The sequence below is a fragment of the Pristiophorus japonicus genome, chromosome 24 (assembly GCF_044704955.1).
Source record: "Pristiophorus japonicus isolate sPriJap1 chromosome 24, sPriJap1.hap1, whole genome shotgun sequence".
Taxonomy (NCBI): Eukaryota; Metazoa; Chordata; class Chondrichthyes; family Pristiophoridae; genus Pristiophorus; species Pristiophorus japonicus.
The window spans coordinates 3242470-3254633 of record NC_092000.1 but is presented as its reverse complement, the minus strand read 5'-3'; the positions used below and the strand labels follow the sequence as shown (position 1 = coordinate 3254633).

General features: G+C 49.2%; 1 protein-coding gene across 1 annotated transcript in view; it reads left to right on the top strand.

The window, feature by feature from the left end:
* Positions 1-2365, top strand: part of LOC139238007 (adenylate kinase isoenzyme 5-like) — a 48202-nt gene extending 45837 nt beyond the window's left edge. Inside the window, exons 12-13 of the mRNA XM_070867405.1 lie at positions 648-839; positions 2111-2365. Coding sequence (XP_070723506.1) covers positions 648-839; positions 2111-2176 — 258 coding nt within the window. The 3' untranslated portion in view covers positions 2177-2365. The remainder of the gene's footprint in view (positions 1-647; positions 840-2110) is intronic.
* Positions 2366-12164: the final 9799 nt, after the last annotated feature.

Genomic DNA, 12164 nt, shown 5'->3' with positions numbered 1-12164 from the left:
GCTATACTGAGGGAGCGCTGCCACCTTTTGGATAAGACGTTATAACAAAACCCCGCTGCTCTCTCAGGTGGACGTAAAAGATCCTATTGCGCTATTTCGAAGAAGAGCAGGGGAGTTATCCTCGGCATCCTGGGTCAATATTTATCCCTCAATCAACATAACAAAAAGAAATTAGCTGGTTCATTATCACATTGCTGTGTGTGGGAGCTTGCTGTGCGCACATTGACTGCCGCGTTTCCCACATTACAACAGTGACCACACTCCAAAAGTACTTCATTGGCTGTAGAGCGCTTTGTGACGTCCTGCGGTTGTGAAAGGCGCTATAGGAATGCAAGTTCTTTCATTCTTGCCCAATTCATGCTGGGATACAATGTGGCTGGTACAGGTTACTTGCTGGAGTGACCATTCTGCACGGGTGAGTGAAATGGAAGGGTATCCTGGGGAAACGCAGCCAAATTCGATCCTGATCATGCATCCGTGTACGTCCCAGCAGGGTAGGTGATCAGACAATCCGATCAATGGGCCGTTAACACAGGGGAGGAGATGGTCGTGGAGTGAATGTCAGATAGATCTCTGAATGAGATGGTCTTGGAGAGGTGGATTAACCATAAGGTGTTCTCTCTCTCTCTCTGCTGTGCTCTCTGCAGTTCACCATTCCCAACCTCGTGCTGCTCATTGACTGCAGCCCCGAGGTGATGAAACAGCGCCTGATGAACCGCGGACAGACCAGCGGGCGGCTCGATGACAACGAGGTGACCATCAGCAAACGAGTTGAATCTTATTTTGTCGACTCCGTACCTATTGTGAAATATTACGAAACAAAAGGACTCCTGACAAAGGTAAAAATATGTTTATGTCTTTCCCGCAAATCATTTTGCTGAAAGACTTTAGCGCTGGGAGAGGGAAGGAGCCGTCAGCCCACTGATCGGGCACATTCCTGGGGGAGGTTAGCTGAGGAAGTGCAGCACTGTCAGAGGTGCCCCTCAGGTGAGGCACTAAAGCCAGGCCCAATCCCAGGGAGTCACTGGCACTTTACCCTGTTTCTTTGCAAATGATCTTTTCCAGCTTTTGATGATGTCCATCTCTACCTGTTCCTCCTTGATGAACAAAGTGGAACATAAAAATTAGGAGCAGGAGTCGGCCATTCGGCCCCTCGAGCCTGCTCCGCCATTCAATGAGATCATGGTTGATCTTCGACCTCAACACTTTCCCCATATCCCTTGATTCCCTTAATATCCAAAAATCTATCTATCTCTGACTTGAATATGCTCAAAGACTGGGCCTCCACAGCCCTCTGGGGCAGAGAATTCCAAAGATTCACCAGCCTCTGAGTGAAGAAATTTCTCCTCATCTCAGTCCTAAATGGCCGACCTCGTATCCTGAGACTGTGACCCCTGGTTCTAGACTCTCCAGCCCGGGACAACAGAAGACACATTGGTGGGTGCAATGTGTTTGCTTCATGGGTTCTTTGCTTAAGAATTTATAGCAACACATTGTTGGTTTATTAACAAAGGTTTAACAATCACACGACACATTATCGGTTCATCCACCAGGCTCACAACCACCTGCCCTATCGTGGATCCCCCGAACCCAACTGGCTGGGGTTTTATTGAGTCTTGTGAACATCACGTGACTGGCTAAGCCACTCCTAACTCAACAACTCCCTTAACCTGCGAGCATACACAGGGGTGCACACATCTACTTGGAACTCCTACACGGCAAGTGAGCCAAAGGTGGGCAGAGGAAACGTTATAGGGACACCCTCAAAGCCTCCCTGATAAAGTGCGACATCCCCACCGACACCTGGGAGTCCCTGGCCAAAGACCAGTCCACCCCGAGTCTCGTCGCTGAGAGCGTGCAGAAACCAAGCGCAGGCAGCGGAAGGAGCGTGCGGCAAACCAGTCCCACCCTGCCCTTCCCTCAACGACTATCTGTCCCACCTGTGACAGAGACTGTGGTTCCCGTATTCCGAGGGACTGCCTATGATGATGATGACGGCCAGACCAGTTGGGGTGGTAGATTTCCCAGAGAGGGGCAGGCGGGGAAGACAGCATGTGTTGTAACCCAGTGAGCCCACCGCTGATTTCAGTCTGTGTGATTTTGTTTTTAGGTTCAGGGAGAGGGGACAGAGGACGATGTTTTCCAAATTATCATTACCATCGTCGACACACTTTAGCAGGTCAGAGGACCCTGCCACCGCCCGATCAGATAACCCACCGTTTGCAGCCAGGTTCTTTTTCCGTGGCTGCTTTGGAGGTTGTTCAGGATCAAGACCACCAATAAAATGAGAGTTAAAAATGCCTGGATAACTTCACCACAGCCCTTTAGAAACTAATGTTCTATGCCAGTGATTTTGTGTGTATACGTTCTTTATAAACAGGAAGGATGAATGACAGAATCTTTTTCTTTAAAAGTCACCTTATATATAGATACAGATATATAATCACCCAGTGCGGGGGGCAGCGATTCCAGGCTGATAAGGGAGCGACGCAAGGCTCCTTGATAATTCTGACAACGTCACACAGCCCATGGAACCGGGGACAGCCCAGATTACTCAGTATACCGGAGACTGGCTCAGTACCCAGCACTGGCAAGATTCGAAATAACACGCCATTTCTTGTGGCCAGGGGTCCTCGACAGGAGGAGTAAAATGTGTCGGCCCTGATCCAGAGAGGCAACGCAGACATTGTGTGTGTTATCAGTGTTTGACCCAGGCGTGTGTGTATTCAGTGTGTAAACACACTCTGATCTGTGCTTCATCTTGTACGGAACACGTTGCAGCAATGTGTTAACCCACATCACGGTGCATCTGTGCGTTACCCTCTATATAAACTCACTGCAGATGGACATTATGCTGTTTGCAACACATTGCCGCCTGTGCAATAGTACAACATACATTGCAGGCAGCCTCTTGTCCACGGCATATAACACACTGTAGGCTGTAGTATTGTGTGTGTTACACGCGACGTATAACACAGTATGTTGCGTCTTATGCTCCATGTAACATGCTCCGTGTAACATGCTGTGTACTATGCTCTGTGTACCACGCTGTGTACTATGCTCTGTGTACTATGCTCCGTGTAACACGCTGTGTACTATGCTCTGTGTAACACGCTGTGTACTATGCTCTGTGTACTATGCTCTGTGTAACAGGCTGTGTATTATGCTCAGTGTAACACGCTGTGTACTATGGTCTGTGTAACATGCTGTGTACTATGCTCTGTGTAACACGCTGTGTACTATGCTCTGTGTACTATGCTTTGTGTAACACGCTGTGTACTATGCTCTGTGTAACACGCTGTATACTATGCTCTGTGTACTGTGTACTATGCTCTGTGTACTGTGTACTATGCTCTGTGTAACACGCTGTGTACTATGCTGTGTAACACGCTGTGTACTATGCTCTGTGTACTATGATCTGTGTAACACGCTGTGTACTATGCTCTGTGTAACACGCTGTGTACTATGCTCTGTGTAACACAGTGTACTATGCTCTGTGTAACACGCTGTGTACTATGCTCTGTGAACTATGCTCTGTGTAACACGCTGTGTACTATGCTCTGTGTACTATGCTCCGTGTAACACGCTGTGTATTATGCTCTGTGTAACACGGTACTATGCTCTGTGTAACACGCTGTGTACTATGCGCTGTGTACTATGCTCAGTGTAACACGCTGTGTACTATGCTCTGTGTAACACGCTGTGTACTATGCTCTGTGTAACACGCTGTGTACTATGCACTGTGCACTATGCTCTGTGTAACACGCTGTGTACTATGCTCAGTGTAACACGCTGTGTACTATGCTCTGTGTACTATGCTCTGTGTAACACGCTGTGCACTATGCTCTGTGTAACACGCTGTGTACTATGCTGTGTACTATGCTCTGTGTAACACGTTGTGTACTATACTCTGTGTACTATGCTTTGTGTAACACGCTGTGTACTATGCTCTGTGTAACACGCTGTATACTATGCTCTGTGTACTGTGTACTATGCTCTGTGTAACACGCTGTGTACTATGCTCTGTGTACTATGATCTGTGTAACACGCTGTGTACTATGCTCTGTGTAACACGCTGTGTACTATGCTCTGTGTAACACCTGTGTACTATACTCTGTGAACTATGCTCTGTGTAACACGCTGTGTACTATGCTCTGTGTACTATGCTCCGTGTAACACGCTGTGTACTATGCTCTGTGTAACACGCTGTGTACTATGCGCTGTGTATTATGCTCAGTGTAACACGCTGTGTACTATGCTCTGTGTACTATGCTCTGTGTAACACGCTGTGTACTATGCACTGTGCACTATGCTCTGTGTAACACGGTGTGTACTATGCTCTGTGTAACACGCTGTGTACTATGCTCTGTGTACTATGCTCAGTGTAACACGCTGTGTACTATGCTCTGTGTAACATGCTGTGTACTATGCTCTGTGTAACATGCTCAGTGTAACACGCTGTGTAGTATGCTCTGTGTACTGTGTACTACGCTCAGTGTAACACACTGTGCATTATGCGCTGTGTAACACACTGTGTACTATGCTCTGTGTACTATGCTTTGTGTAACACGCTGTGTACTATGCTCTGTGTAACATGCTGTGTACTATGCTCTGTGTAACACGCTGTGTACTATGCTCTGTGTAACATGCTGTGTACTATGCTTTGTGTAACACGCTGTGTACTATGCTCTGTGTAACATGCTGTGTACTATGCTCTGTGTAACACGCTGTGTACTATACTCTGTGTAACATGCTGTGTAACACGCTGTGTACTATGCTCTGTGTAACACGCTGTGTACTATGCTCTGTGTAACACGCTGTGTACTATAATCTGTGTAACACGCTGTGTACTATGCTCTGTGTAACATGCTGTGTACTATGCTCTGTGTAACATGCTGTGTAACACGCTGTGTACTATGCACTGTGTAGCACGCTGTGTACTATACTCTGTGTACGTTGCGTGTTAACCTGTATCTAATCCACAGCACATGCTCTCGTCTGCACGGCCCACCCCATCGACAATACACCGCTTCTGCCATAAGCAAAGAATAATGGGACCGGACTCCAAAACACATTGAAAGCAAATTAAGAAAGCTTTGTGCCAAATGTGTAAACAAAAGATATGGTCACTTCCTTGGAGTGAATGCGCGCTGTGATGCCGAGCCATGTACAGCAGGAATGTCCCATGTATGGCGCCAACTTTACTGATACCAGCTGGTAAATGGGGGAGGGGGGGCGTGGGGGGGGCAAGGGAGTGGACAGAACCAGCCAGGGGTCCGGTCCAGAGCTCCTGCTGGACAGGGCAGGTGTGGAGACAGGGTGAGAGCAGCAATGGCCACAGCTATGGCACTTCCAAAAGAAACTATGCCTCCCAAGGGTGAGCTGCCTACTCCCATTTAACGTCTGGGTTCACAGATGAATATCGGGTCGTTCAGGCTGCTGCTGGTGAGCCCCTCCCACATCTCCGGGAGACGAGGGTTGAAGACCCCTGGAGGGGGGCCAAGGCTGTGACTGGGAGGCCCCGCACGGTGCCGGCTCTCAGACACCCATCTGCACAACGCCCACCCCCCCCTTCCCCCCCGCCACGGACTCTCCGCCCCGCTGATCTGCACACGCGGTCAGAGGGCAGAAGCTTTTCACAGGAACGAGGGGGAGAGGCAGCTGAGGATGGGATCAGTCCCTTGGACTGTGTGCCTGAGTTTGCGAAAGGCACAACGCAAGCCAGAGAAAGAGTTCCTCAGCTCGCTGACTGTTTCTTGTTGTCCCCACCCTGTTGTTGCACATGACAAAGGCACAGTCAGTTTTTTAATACTCTCAACTTGAAATAAAATTTGTCTGGTTTAAAGTCGTGAGGGCTTTGTGATTATTTGTTTAAACCTGATTTTTCTTGACCAAATCTCAGTGGCCCAATAAACGGTTCTGAAACATCTTAATCAGAATGCACTTTGGCAGAAAAAAATCAAAGAGCAAGTTATTATTTAAATGGAGAAAGATTGCAAAGTGCCGCAGTACAGCGGGACCTGGGGGTACTTGTGCATGAAACACAAAAGGTTAGTATACAGGTACAGCACGTGATCAGGAAGGCCAATGGTATTTTGGCCTTTATTGCAAAGGGGATGGAGTATAAAAGCAGGGAAGTCTTACTACAGCCATATAAGGTATTGGTGAGGCCACACCTGGAGTACTGCGTGCAGTTTTGGTTTCCATATTTACAAAAGGATATACTTGCTTTGGAGGCAGTTCAGAGAAGGTTCACTAGGTTGATTCTGGGGATGAGGGGGTTGACTTATGAGGAAAAGTTGAGGAGTTTGGGTCTCTACTCATTGGAATTCAGAAGAATGAGAGGTGATCTTATCGAAACGTGTAAGATTATGAGGGGGCTTGACAAGGTGGATGCAGAGAGGATGTTTCCACTGATGGGGAAGACTAGAACTAGAGGGCATGATCTTAGAATAAGGGGCCGCCCATTTAAAAGAGATATGTGGAGAAATTTCTTCTCTCAGAGGGTTGTAAATCTGTGGAAGCTGGGACATTGAATAAATTTAAGAAAGAAATAGACAGTTTCTTGACCGATAAGGGGTTATGGGGAGCGGGCGGGGAAGTGGAGCTGAGTCCATGATCAAATCAGCCATGATCATATTGAATGGCGGAGCAGGCTCAAGGGGCTGTACAGCCTACTCCTGTTCCTATTTCTTATGTTCTTATTCCATTTCACTGGTAAATTGCCCATGGCATTTCCTACAGTTAGTTGATACACACACACATAGACACGCGATAGCTGTGGCTCAGTGGTAGCACCTCGCCTCTGAGCCACAAGGTTCGGAGTCAATCCCCTACATGTTTCACTGAGATCACCTCTCATTCTTCTAAACTCCAGACAGTACAGGCCCAATCTACTCAATCTCTCCTCATAGGACAACCCCCCAATCAATCTAGTGAACCTCCATTGCACCGTCTGTAAGGCATGTATATCCTTCCTTAGATAAGGAGACTCACACCGAGGTGTAAGCAGGTGTGAGAGTCACGTGGACACATAGTTTTACACAATCGCCAGCGAGACGATGCATCATCCTCCCCGTGGCAGATTATAAGCCGCCCCACACCAAACATCATAGTCGAAGAGCTGTAAGCCGTGTAACAGAGCAGGTAACATAAACTGTGGCCAAAACATGGGAAGGACCAGCATTCTGGGCCTTCCCTTATGACCCACAAGTTTATGTTATTTGAAATGTACACATGTATTTCTAACTTTCCGGCAAATATTTGGATCGATCAAATTGGAAGATGACAGTGTGGGGAAAAGAACATGGGCCCAATGCACTGCCTTCACCTGTACAGGTAGGTGTCATGATGCTGCACATCCCAAACACGTACCTTGGTCTGACAGCCATGGCTCAGTGGGCAGCACCCTCGCACCTGAGTCAGAAGGTTGTGGGTTCAAGTCCCACTCCAGGGAAATGAGCACAAAAATCTAGGCTGACACTCCAGTGCAGTACTGAGGGAGCGCCGCACTGTCGGAGGGGCAGTACTGAGGGAGCGCCACACTGTCAGAGGGGCAGTGCTGAGGGAGCGCCGCACTGTCAGAGGGGCGGTGCTGAGGGAGCGCCGCACTGTCGGAGGGTCGGTGCTGAGGGAGCGCCGCACTGTCGGAGGGTCGGTGCTGAGGGAGCGCCGCACTGTCGGAGGGTCGGTGCTGAGGGAGCGCCGCACTGTCGGAGGGTCGGTACTGAGGGAGCACTGCATTGTTGGAGGGGCGGTACTGAGGGAGCGGCGCACTGTCGGAGGGGCGGTACTGAGGGAGCGCCGCACTGTCGGAGGGGCGGTACTGAGGGAGCGCCGCACTGTTCAGATGAAACGTTCAACCGAGGCCCTGTCCGCTCTCTTGAGTGGACTTAAAAGATCACGTGGCACTATTTCGAAGAGCAGGGGAGTTCTCCCTGGCCAATATGTATCCCTCAATGAACATAACAAAAAAACAGATTCTGATCATTATCTGTGGGAGCTTGCTGTGCGCAAATCGGCTGCTGTGTTTGCTACATTACAACAGTGACTACACTCCAAAAAGGACTTCATTGGCTGTAAAGCGCTTTGGGACGTCTGGTGGTCGTGAAAGGCGCTATATAAATGCAAGTCTGTCTTTCATGATAACTCGCTGCACCCCTTCTGAAATAAAGCAAGAACCTGCACGTAACGCACAGAACGGGAAGTGAGGTTATTGACAGTTTTCCCTTGTGCAGTGAGATCGACACTAACCTTACATTGAGCCCTGGACCTGAATGGACTCCAGACTCGGGGTTGATGAATTTTCGCCTCTGCTGGCTGCTGTGAGATGAGGAAGGGCTCTGATCCTCTGCAAACAGGCTCAACATTTCGCTTTGCCACTTCTGATGTGCGAGCTAAGGAACATTGTCGCCACAACAATAAACCCAGGCAGGGTAAACCTGTGCTGTGCCTCTCCTGGGTGTGCTCGACTTGGACATGTTGCCAAGACATAGCAACTGGTACGCAAAACACAAACACAATTGGTGCAACGGGTCAGGACTCCCAGTCCTGTGTCTCACTAGATGTGGAACTCCCTCCCTCGTCACGCTCATTTCATTCAGCACAGCTGCAGAATTTACACCAGAAGTAGCAAGGGACAACCGCTAACCGGACCCCATTTATTGTACGCCTGTGATATTTCATCACTGCTGGAACAATAGGTACTTTCTTCAAGCCACACTCGCCCCGGTTAGTGTTAAACTGATGCAGCACCAATGTGGAGTAATTACTGTGCACAGGAATATCTCAGTGCACCCCTGTGCCATCAGTGAGGATGGGGTGAAATTTCCCCCCCCCCCCCCCAACCCATCACTTGCTGCACGGACAGGACACAGGCAAGCTGCAGTTCATTTATTTCTTTTAAAATATCACAGGAAAACTCTGCAAACACACACAGCAGGTTAATCAGCGCCCTGTCTTTTTAAATTCTTGACTGGCACTTGAAGTAATTCATTGGCTACGAAGAGCTTTGCGGAGCCATAAGAAATAGGAGCAGGAGTCGGCCATTTGGCCCCTCGAGCCTGCTCCGCCATTCAATATCACGGCTGATCTGATCATAGCCTCAGCTCCACTTCCCTGCCTGTTCCCCATAACCCTCAACTCCCTTATAGTTTAAAAATCTGTCTATCTCAGCCTCGAATATATTCAATGACTCAGCCTCTGGGGCAAAGAATCACGATCCTCAGAGAAGAAATTCCTCATTTCTATTTTAAATGGGCAACCCCTTATTCTGAAACTATGGTCCCTACTTCTAGGTTTCCCCACGAGGGGTAATATCCTCTCAGCATCTACCCTGTTGAGCCCCCTCAGAATCTTATACATTTCAATAAGATCACCTCTCATTCTTCTAAACTCCAATGAGTATAGGCCTAACCTACTCAACCTTTCTTCATATGACAACCCTTTCACCCCAGGAATCAACTTTGTGAACTGTCTCCGAACTACCTCCAATGCAAGTATATCCCCTCAAATAAGGAGAGCAAAACTGTATACAGTACTCTAGGTGTGGCCTCACCAATACCCTGTAGTTGTAGCACGACTTCTCTACTTTTATACTCTATCCCGCTTGCAATAAAGGTCAGCATTCCATTTGCCTTCCTGATTACCTGCATACTAATGTTTTGCGTTTCATGCACAAGTACCCCCAGATGCCTCTGCACCACAGCATTCTGTAATCTCCCTCCATTTAAACAGTAATTTGCTTTTCTATTCTTGCTGAGGTTGTGAATGGTACTGCATAAATGAAGTTTTCTTGAGTCAAAGAGCGTAGGTACACGATGTAACTAAATGGTGGAACAGGATCAAAGTGCTGAATGGCCAGTTCCTGTACCGGTACACACCAGGGACCATGTGAGCAATAACGCAGTATTGCCAGCCCGCTGGAAGGAGCACTTCGAAGATCTCTTCAATCGAGACTCTGCCTTTGACTCGAGTGTTTTCGACTCCATCCCACAGCATGCGACCCGCCACCACCTCAGTGAAACCCCAACGTTGCACGAGGTAGGCAAAGTCATAAGACAGCTCAAGAACAACAAGGCAACGGGAGTGGACGGAATCCCTGTTGAGGCGCTAAAGTATGGCGGAGAGGCACTGTTGACGCGGATACATGACCTCAGCTCTCTCATTTGGAGGGAGGAGAGCATGCCAGGAGATCTGAGATGCAGTGATCGTGACCATCTTTAAAAAAGGGGACAAGTCCAACTGCGGCAATTACAGAGGAATCTCCCCGCTATCAGCCACTGGGAAAGTCGTCGCTAGAGTCCTCCTCAACCGTCTTCTCCCTGTAGCCGAGGAGCTCCTGCCTACGGGGCACAACGGACATGATTTTTGCAGAAAAAATATAGGGAGCAGCGCCAGCCCTTATACATGGCCTTCTTCAACCTTGCAAAGGCCTTTGACACTGTCAACCGCGAGGGTGTATGGAGCATCCTCCTCCATTTTGGATGCCCCTAAAAGTTCGGCAACATCCTGCGCCTGCTCTACGACGACATGCAGACCGTGGTCTTTACCAATGGATCCATTACAGACCCAATCCACATTCGAACCAGGGTTAAACAGGGCTGCGACATCGCTCCAACCCTCTTAATCTTCCTTGCTGCCATGCTCCATCTCAGTCACCAACTCCCAGTTGGAGTGGAACTAAACAGAACCAGTGGGAAGCTGTTCAACCTTCGCCGTCTCCAGGCCAGGTCCAAGACCACCCCAACCTCTGTCGTCGAGCTACATACGTGGACGACGCCTGCGTCTGCGCACATTCAAAGGCTGAACTCCACGATATAGTCAATGTATTTACTGAGGCGTACAAAAGCATGGGCCATACGCTAAACATCAGTAAGACAAAAGGTCCTCCACCAACCTATCCTCGCCGCACAGCACTGCCCCCCAGTCCTCAAGATCCACGGCGTGGCCCTGGACTACGTGGACCATTTCCCATACCTCGGGAACCGCTTATCAACAAAAGCAGACATCAATGAGGAGATTCAACACTGCCTCCAGTGCGCCAGCACAGCCTTCGGCCACCTGAGGAAAAGAGTGTTCGAAGACCAGCTCCTCAAATCTACCACCAAGCTCATGGTCTACAGGGATGTAGTAATACCCGCCCTCCTCTATGGCTCAGAGACATGAACCATGTACAGTAGACACCTCAAGTCGCTGGAGAAATACCACCAACGATGCCTCCGCAAGATCCTACAAATCCCCTGGGAGGACAGACGCACCAACATCAGCGACCTCGACCAGGCCAACATCCCCAGCACTGAAGCACTGACCACACTCGACCAGCTCTGCTGGGCGGGCCACATTGTTCGCATGCCAGACACGAGACTCCCAAAGCAAGTGCTCTACTCGGAACTGCTTCACGGCAAGCTAGCCCCAGGTGGGCAGAGGAAACATTTCAAGGACACCCTCAAAGCCTCTCTGATAAAGTGCAACATCCCCACCGACACCTGGGAGTCCCTGACCAAAGACCTCCCTAAATGGAGGAAATGCACCCAGGAGGGTGCTGAGCACCTCGAGTCTCATCGCTGAGAGAATGTAGAAACCAAGCGCAAAAGCGTGCGGCAAACCAGTCCCACCCTCCCTTTCCTCAACGACTATCTGTCCCACCTGTGACGGGGACTTTGGCTCTCGTATTGGGCTGTTCAGTCACCTGAGAACTCAGTCGAAGAGTGGAAGCAAGTCTTCCTCGATCCCGAGGGACTGCCCATGATGATGATGATGGCCAGAGCTTCTCTAAATATTCCACAGGTCCAACAGCCCCACCTGCTGGCAGAACATTGCAAGAATTAAGCCCTGCAGGCTTACTTTTGGGACGCCAGACTGACTGACCAAAGATGTCATTGGCCCACCAAAGATGTCATTGACCCGAGAGTGGGCTCAAATTGCACTCGGCAATGCCGCTCACTCAATCGTTAACACGGCACAACACAAAGAGTGAAAGCAACAGATAAAGCAGCCTCATGATGGATTACTATTCCATTCAAGAAATACTACTACCCACCCACTCACCCCTCAAGGATATATTGGCCTTGGATGGGAGGCAGTCCCCAGAATACCAGACAAGGCTTGTATACCCTCAAGCATAGATTGAGATGTGATTACAATTGAAGTATTTATGATTCAAC